We start from the raw sequence: 9585 nt of genomic DNA on the forward strand, positions 1-9585 counted from the left end.
CTTTGTAGATTTACATGAAAACTTGATTTTTGTTCCTAAATTGATAGTGCTGATTGTTCTTATGCCAGTGATTTCGTTTTAGAGAAAGGTAATATAGATGATAGACAGACAAAGAGATATAAGCAGGATATTTTTCTTTTCATATTTGCCTATGACCCATCACCAACACTTTAATACCTTTTATGCCAATAATAAAAAAAAAAATCTAACATATTGGTCTTTTAGAAGCTTATCAGCCTCAGGGTAGAAGTACCAACATCTATGGCATATGAATTTTTGAACATGCAGCCCTGAAAAAATGCAAGAATTCTCCAGTAATTTCTTTGGTCAGGGTATCTATTCTCTTACTCTTTTCTGAATGTCAGTTAGCCATATTTCTTCACCTCTTTGTAAGGTATTCATCAAGTACTTGAAATTTTAAAAGAATTCTTAATATGCATAGCTGTGTGTCCATTTGTCCCCAACTTCTCATATGTTAGCAAAATACAGTACTGAAAAAATCTTAGTTGTCAGTGTTTCTCCCCCACCTGGAATAAGTTTTAAAAGACACATCAGATACAGAAATGGTTTACAGCTAAACAAAGAAATCCTAGGGGCCTGTTTGAGAACACTAAAAAAGCAGTTCAGTGCAGAGGGGGAACAGAGAAGTGCAAAGATACCAATGTGGGAAAAGAAAACCAGGCATTTTCCTTTCATAAATACAAAAATGAGAGCTCATTCAATGAAACTGAAAGTTAGTATACTTAGAGCACTGAAAGGGTGTGGAGGATTTCAGTGTAAAAGTATTTCCCAGAAATCACTATCCATCACTATAGTTCACATACATAAGTAATGCAGTTTTGAACATAAATGTATCTAGGCTAAGGCTTTAATTTCAAATCAAAATAGTTACAAACTTCAAAGCATTTATAACATTTTCAGTGGTTCAGTCACATTCCAGTCAGTTATGGCTTTAAGTGGTCAGTTAACTAGGCGAAAGACATAATCCTCTACTAAGGATTTCAGCCTCATAAATATGTTGCAGCAGTGGATAGTATATACTGAGTGAAACTTCTGTTTGATCTAGGTATTTTAAAAACTGTTGAATCTTAATTTGAAGACTTAACATGCTTTTGAAGATCTTGATTTTGTATTTACTATTTTGAAAAATCTTGCTGTGGAGGACTAAGATTGCGTTCTTTCTTGGCATGATTGTTGTGAACTGGACAAGCAGTTGCTGAGAATGTGTTTTGACAATTTATACTGTCAATAATTCGCTAGATACACTTTGGACTGCCTACAAAAGAAGTGGTTTGTTCGCTGAAATGGCCCTATCTGTTGCAGAAGTTTTCAGTGCACATCTTTCAGTATTTTCTTAATAGCTGACTAATCATCAAGAAAGAATACATTCTAACAAATTCTGGGCCATGTTTTCATATAATTATACCTTCTAAAGTAGATGCTAATACAGTGCCTTAACGTTTGCATCAAGAAGGTGCTAAAATAATTCAAGCACACAGCAAATCAATCACTGTGAGTGGTATTTAAAGAACAGCTAGCTTTGTGGAAATAATAAGTGGGTAGGGTTTGAACAGCATGATTTATTGTGTCATTTTGTTTGCTTTAAAAAGGTTAATGGCAGAAACCTCCTTTCAGTTGACTTTGATCGAACCACAAAGACTGAAAAGATCTACGATGACCACCGTAAATTTCTGCTGAGGATTGCCTACGACACGTCAGGGCACCCCACCCTGTGGCTCCCGAGCAGCAAGCTGATGGCTGTCAATGTTACCTATTCATCCACAGGTCAAATAGGCAGCATCCAGCGAGGGACGACTAGCGAAAAAATAGAGTATGATGGACAGGGAAGGATAGTGTCTAGAGTGTTTGCTGATGGGAAAACTTGGAGTTACACATATTTGGAAAAGGTAAACAACACTTAGGTTTTCAAAAATGCTAGAGATGCACTGAAATTCTGCAGTGCCTGTCTGCTGCAGACAAAACCAAAATAGGTAGTAGAAGCACATTTCAAGTATTCTCAGTATCAACATTTGATTCCTAGGGGAATGTTTTATACAATAGACACGTAATCACACTGTAGCTAATTGCTAGGAATTGATGTGGTTTTAAATTATTTACGGCACCGACTAACAAGAAGCATCTGTATTTACTTCTTATCTTAACACTTCAAATAAGATACAGGGACTAAATCCCTGCAATTCAACTGAAAATAATTTGTTTGTAAATTCTTCACTGTCTTTTTTCACAACCAAGAAAAGCTCTTGTTTCTAAATAGTTACAGCTGTCAGTTTGTACTTGCTATATGTTGTAGCATCAAAATAAACAATAGGCAAAAGATTAGGAATCTTCACTGTATGTAACTGTTGCTGAATGATAGCTCTCCCTCTAGAAATACCTGTGAAAAGCCCCTTGTGAGATCTCATGCCTGATACACAAAAAGAGAATCCATTTCTTTCTGGGGTTTAAATATATTTCTGTTGAAGCTGTTGCTCAGCAAATACTGTTTACTAGTCACTGCAGACATAATTTAATCAATACATAATAGCCACACATCAGAAAAATGTCAGAATAATTCCAAGTAGCTCCTTTTGGTATAAATAATCAAACAATTATTTCACCTCTGTCTTAAAAGCTTACAGAACAAGAAGACAGTATTCAGGGATCTCACGCTATTCAAATTCTTCAAAATCATCTCTAATTGTAGGGAAGAAATTGTATCTCCCATATGTTGTTCTCCTCCTGAGTTAATGGCTCTAAGACAGTTTTACTTCTTCCCATATTAAACATGACTTATCTGCATCCATTGACAATCTGCTGTTTAGCTGTGAGTGCTTGATAAAAGAGTGATACAGTCATAACAAGTAGCACATTATGAATGTGGAACTACTAATTACAGAACCCCTTACAATTAAGCATCCAAGTAAATTAGGCAGGGAGATGTTAACAACATATAAGGTCAAGGATAACTCAATTAAAGAGGAGATAATTTTCTCAAGTGGGAATGTCACATTTTTGTGAAGAAATAGTGTCAGTATATGGACGGGGGGGGGTACTCCACCATTTGTCACATGGTAAAAATCTGTTCTTAATTTTCAGTCAATGGTTCTTCTGCTTCATAGCCAACGACAGTATATCTTCGAATATGATTTGTTGGATCGGCTTTCTGCTGTCACCATGCCCAGCGTTGCTCGTCATACCATGCAGACCATCCGCTCCATCGGCTATTACCGGAATATATACAACCCCCCGGAAAGTAATGCTTCTGTTATAATGGACTACAATGAAGAAGGACAGCTCCTTCAAACTGCTTTCCTGGGGACAAGCAGAAGAGTATTATTCAAGTACAGACGGCAGACCAAGCTCTCAGAAATTTTATATGATAGTACGAGAGTTAGTTTTACTTACGATGAGACAGCAGGAGTCCTGAAAACAGTAAATCTCCAAAGCGATGGTTTTATCTGCACCATTAGATATAGGCAAATTGGCCCACTGATTGACAGACAGATTTTCCGCTTTAGCGAAGATGGAATGGTAAATGCCCGATTTGACTACAGCTATGACAATAGCTTCAGAGTGACTAGCATGCAGGGTGTCATCAATGAAACCCCATTGCCTATTGATCTCTACCAGTTTGATGATATCTCTGGCAAAGTTGAACAATTCGGAAAATTTGGAGTTATATATTATGATATTAACCAGATCATTTCGACAGCTGTAATGACCTACACAAAACACTTTGATGCACATGGCCGCATCAAGGAAATTCAGTATGAAATATTTCGGTCATTAATGTATTGGATTACAATACAGTATGATAATATGGGACGAGTGACAAAAAGAGAAATTAAGATCGGGCCATTTGCCAACACCACAAAATATGCTTATGAATATGATGTAGATGGTCAGCTCCAGACAGTTTATCTGAATGAAAAAATAATGTGGCGATACAACTATGACTTGAACGGCAACCTCCACTTGCTCAACCCCAGTAGCAGTGCCCGTTTGACGCCACTTCGCTATGACCTGAGAGACAGAATAACTCGACTGGGTGATGTTCAGTACCGATTAGACGAAGATGGATTTCTGCGTCAGAGGGGTACTGAAATCTTTGAATACAGTTCCAAGGGCCTTCTTACTCGAGTTTATAGCAAGGGCAGTGGGTGGACAGTGATTTACCGTTATGATGGACTTGGGCGACGAGTTTCCAGTAAAACTAGCCTTGGACAGCATCTCCAGTTTTTTTATGCAGACCTTACTTACCCAACCAGGATAACTCATGTATATAACCACTCAAGTTCTGAAATCACATCTCTTTACTATGATCTGCAAGGACACCTTTTTGCTATGGAAATTAGCAGTGGAGACGAGTTTTACATTGCATCAGACAATACGGGAACACCACTGGCTGTTTTCAGTAGCAATGGCCTTATGCTGAAACAAATTCAATACACTGCTTATGGAGAGATCTATTTTGACTCTAACCTTGACTTCCAGCTGGTAATCGGATTCCACGGAGGCTTGTACGACCCACTGACCAAGCTAGTCCACTTTGGAGAAAGAGATTATGACATACTGGCAGGTCGGTGGACTACACCCGATGTTGAAATCTGGAAAAGAATTGGGAAGGATCCAGCTCCTTTTAATTTGTACATGTTTAGAAATAACAACCCAGCCAGTAAAATACACGATGTGAAGGATTATATCACAGGTAAAAGAAGTTACTTAATTGCAAGACTGTCTCCCACTTGCTCAAAAATTTACCTTTCTTTGTTCTCACAATCTGGAATGTGATTAACTGCCTTACAGGCTGAGGATATTGTCATGGGAAGGTTACTAAAGAAATTCTCAGGGAAGATAATTGTTCAGAAAAGTACTTGGCGTTTAAAAGCATATCTACAAAGTGATTTTAGCCTGGGGTGGCGGGGCTGGACCTATAGACATCCAGTTTAGACTGGAATTCACGATTCTGATGAAGCACCTAAATACGTCCTGTTTGGAAAAGTTCTTTACAAGGAAGCATTAAGCACTTAACAATGAGAACAATGACAGCAAACACACTTCCCAGAAATAATGAAATAGCAAAAGGGAGATCTTGAAAATATCTCATCCAGCTGTAGACACTGATCTAGGTACCTGCGTAAAAGATGTAAGATCCGCAGGCCATTACTAGCTTTAGATAACTAAACCTAAACCTTATGCCCTACACAGTCCTTATGGTGCTTTAATACTAGACTGTTGAAAGACAACTCAGACCATCTCAGTATACAGAGAGGTTCGGTTTTCCAAAGTACATTTTGGAGTACCAGTGGAATACATCCCTTCCTCTCCCACTGACTGAACTGTAACACAAGGTGCCTCAGCTCAAGATCTCAGTGCACTGGGAGAGGAAAGAGGAGCCCTGGGTTTTTCCAGTACTGTTCTGCATTACCCAGTGCACTTATCATGAAAAAAAAAAATATAGGCTTTTTGAGCAAGTACAAGAGTAAGAACTCTGCAAGACTGTTCATGAGAACCTCCTTACATGTGGATTAGAGTCAGACTTCTTCATGACTCTGGTCTACTGAGCAGCAAAAAAGTGCATATTCATGGACCAAAAAGACCAAACACAAGGAGTAAGACTGTAAGGCAGAAAGGGCAGGAGGCATCTTTCTGTGACCAGTTTAACTTATTAACACAGGCGAAAATAGTCACTGGAAGCTGGTTGCTATTTGGCAGGGTAGCATTTTGCAAGGCTACTAACGTAAAGAAAGCTGGCTAAGAAAGGGAAGTCCAATAAGCTCCAGGGCCAGCACAAAGTAATTAATACACAGCCAGGAGCAGGGAAGGAGGAGTAGGATATAGAAAAAGGAGCATGAATATCTCTTTTGGCAACAAAAAACTGCCAACTTGCCACTTCTTGTATAACTGTAGGGAACCTACATTCCTTTTATGAGACTAGAGTTAGTGCTAAGTAGTGTTTTCCATTATTGTACATATAAAAAAAAAACCCATGTCACCAGAAGTTTCTGAAAAATGTGTGGCTTGGATACATTTGGATTTTCATATTTGAATAGATGTAAATAATCTGAAACAGACAGTGCCAGACTACAGGACGGACTCAGCCCCACTTCCTTACGAGTTGAGAAACTACTACTCAGAAAAGCATCCTGGGAATCAAGTGGGTTTGCATTAATTTAGCAAACAGCAGCTATTAACAGGGTTGCTAACAGGCTGCCTGGGAGCAAGGACAATAACAGACCTTTGAATCCGTCCTCTTTTAGCAGCATGTGCTGTAGGGGATGCAGTTGCAATCAGATTCTTTGTGGCATTGAAACTGTTGCACTTAGTTCAAAAATTGCCCTCAAAATACAGTTTTAGTTCTTTTCTTAACATCTTTGATGTATGGAATACATAGACACACACTGCTCATATAAGGTTATCATTACAACTAGTAATTTGGCTGACTGGCAGTTTTAGATGCAGAGCTTCACGAGATCTGTCTTTTATCTGAGGTAAATATTTTTTATTCTTTTAACATATGGAAAAATATGGTTCCTCGTTACACTTGTTTGGGATTTTCTTAAATTAAAAGTACTAGACTTGGTAAGGAGCACTCTGTCATCTTCTCCTAAGCTTAGTATTTGTGAAAGATAGGGTAGAAAGACAGCAACAAGGCAGAGCACCCATTCTTGCCCAACAATTGTTAACTGATTAGCTGTTGGCACCTCTAATTTATTTATTTTTAAGAAAACATAAAATGCATCATAAATAACATTGTCTAATGCTGATTTAGTATCCTATCTGCTTACTGATGCAACTGTAATACATTTCATTAGCTTTTAATTTAATCAGTCCAACTTCATTTTGAAAAGGGCGAGATTTCTCTTGAATCAACATAAAATACCTGCCAAATCGTTTAAATTGTAATTGACCATATAGGTGTTATTTTAGGGGCAGTTTGAAGACATTACAAGAACACATACCTAACAAAAGGCATTATTCTTTTTTTTGCTTTGTTTTACCGTATTGATGGCGAAGGTGTGCCATAAAGTGTGTTCAGCATGAACACATGCTGAAAGCCCGATTACTTTAGGCTGTAGTAGAAGAAAATCTAACTTTAATTGTGCTCCTGTAGTTGTTCAGGAAGTCACTGAGGCCTTCAGAATCGCTGAAACCCACTGTGAAAGTGCCTTTCAAACAAGCATAGTACAACTCTTACGTAGAACAGAAGCTTTCTTCTAAGTTTAGAACATGAAATTTTCTGCACAGGCTTGCTACTCTAGCTGCAACACCGATCTAAATCCATACCTATCAAAATGAAGAACTGAATAATTTTCATGTTACAGAAGGAAGTCAACTCTGCCAAAAGCTAGTTGTTGTTGAAATTGTATGTTTACAGAATATAGAACAATTATAAAGTTTTTGTTTTTGTTTTTTTTAAAATAATTCTCTTTCAGATGTTAACAGCTGGCTGGTGACATTTGGCTTCCACCTGCACAATGCCATTCCTGGTTTCCCTGTTCCGAAATTTGATTTAACAGAACCTTCTTATGAACTTGTGAAGAGCCAGCAATGGGAGGACATACCAGTAAGAGACAAAACTAACCATACAAATGGAACAAGACAGAATATTCCCTTCTATTCAGATCTTATTGGGCATGGATAATCCTGACAGGTTTACTTGCTAAGTTGAATCTGAACGGTGCTTTTCAAACCTCTAATTTTACTTACTTTCAAAAGAATTTAAGAAATTACAAATGGTGGTTTTTTTCTTACCGATTTTCTGTGTTAGGTACCATTTTAAGTAAGCTTTTGTTTGCTTTCAGCAATAATAAAATGCAGAAAGACAATAATCAATGAAAAGAATTTTAAGACCCTTGGAAGATGTCTAAATTCTGCAGCAGAAACTACAGAGATTAGATTAGCACTAACACTCTGCCTGAAGGCAGAAACCAAATGCTGTAGGATAAAATAGACTGTGAAATAAACAGAACAGGTGATATAAATTATGCATACCATGCACCAATACAGTTTTACTTCTCTTTAATATTAACCATGTTTTATATGTAAAGATAAAATATTGAAAATGAAATTACCTGAGGTAAAACCCATCACATTACATAAAACCAAAATTCCAGGTGCTTATGAAATTCTTTGGGAGGAAGAAAATGAAATGCAGTCCTGAAAACCTCCTACAGTTCTAAATGATGGAAGAAATAAATGTGGAAGTTAAAATCTAAATCTGCTATTTAAGAAAATTATATTTACAAATGAAACTTACTCAAAGATCAAAGACCTATGCTCTCAAAAATCCTATAGTTCTCAGTTAAGAAAGAAGCGTTACAAGACAGTAAAATGGATAATCCCATTGTGAGCAGTCAAACCCAAATCTCTTTTTACAAGAATTGTGATAGAGAACTTTACAAGATTAAAAGAGGGTATGATCTTGAAGAATCTTACAACCTAATTTAGACCAAAAAAATCATTAGAAGGGTGGCCCAGCAGAAGGGAGCATGTGGAAGCTAATTTTGCATGCATGAAGTGACCCGCTGTGTATATATATATTTAATAGCCAGGGACTGAGTTGTAGAAAAAATGAGAATACTGTCTCCCATGAACAGCAGAAGCAGGGAAGGAGAAGTGTTGCGAGTGCTCTAGACACGGTGGTTGTATCAGGAGATAAGAGACCTGTCATCAGGCACAGCTGCGAAGAACTATCAGGTTGTTTATTTAGATTTCAAAGGCTAAAGAATTCAATTACCCACTAACAATAGCAAAGGTGCACCAGGAAGAGAACCAGTCTAGTCAAAGAGATGAGAGTGGACAGCTAGTTGTCAAAAATCTTCAGGGAAGAACTCAGCAACATGAGGAGTGCCAGGGGCATGTGACATGACAGAGAAAGAGAGAAGTGGGAGGAAAAGAAAGACTCGAAATTCTCAGGTAGGGAGAAGCTGTGACTATGCTATTCACTGTTGAACAAGCAAATGCAACCAGGAGCGAGAAGTAAGCACACAAGCCACTTAGTATTTTGAAACATTGTGGAGTGAGTGAGCTTTACTGAGCTCTGAGGTTTTGCTTCAGAGCTCTGAGGATACATGTTAAAAATAAACAGACTGTCATTATGAAGTTGCTACAGCATCTCACTGCTCTCACTGATTTAGACTATATCTTGTGCTTAATAGCTTTCATGTAGGATTTACAGCAGCTGAAATCCATACTCGTTAGCAAGTGCAGACAGAAATCTGCCACATTCAGGAGGAGTTGAGAGACCAAGTCAATTTGTAATTCCCTCAGGAATGGTCCCCTCCAGAAAGCTGCCCTCGTGGCAGAGCAGGGAAAATTTTGCCTTTTGCCAGCCTTTGATTAGCAGCAAGGTTGAAGTAAGGTTGTAGGAGTCTGTTAATGACTCCTGCTTGGTCTCCCACCCAGAAATTCAGGAAAACTAAACAGGCTTTTGCCTCATTCATCAGCAATGAATCAAATGGGTTAAACAGTATTTTACTGGATGGAGAAGGGGTCAATTGGAACATAAACTGGATCATCTACAGAAACTAAGTACTCCTTTTCAAAAGTGCAGCCAAAGCTATTTAAATCTTCCTCTCTGTT

The 9585-nt window shown here is 37.9% G+C and overlaps 1 protein-coding gene across 1 annotated transcript in view; it reads left to right on the plus strand.

Annotated features, from left to right (window-relative positions):
* Window positions 1-9585, plus strand: part of TENM3 (teneurin transmembrane protein 3) — a 64614-nt gene that overhangs the window by 52048 nt on the left and 2981 nt on the right. Inside the window, exons 15-17 of the mRNA XM_009864707.1 lie at window positions 1611-1907; window positions 3097-4708; window positions 7437-7567. Coding sequence (XP_009863009.1) covers window positions 1611-1907; window positions 3097-4708; window positions 7437-7567 — 2040 coding nt within the window. The remainder of the gene's footprint in view (window positions 1-1610; window positions 1908-3096; window positions 4709-7436; window positions 7568-9585) is intronic.

Source organism: Apaloderma vittatum, unplaced genomic scaffold (genome assembly GCF_000703405.1).
Source record: "Apaloderma vittatum isolate BGI_N311 unplaced genomic scaffold, ASM70340v1 scaffold29282, whole genome shotgun sequence".
Taxonomy (NCBI): Eukaryota; Metazoa; Chordata; class Aves; order Trogoniformes; family Trogonidae; genus Apaloderma; species Apaloderma vittatum.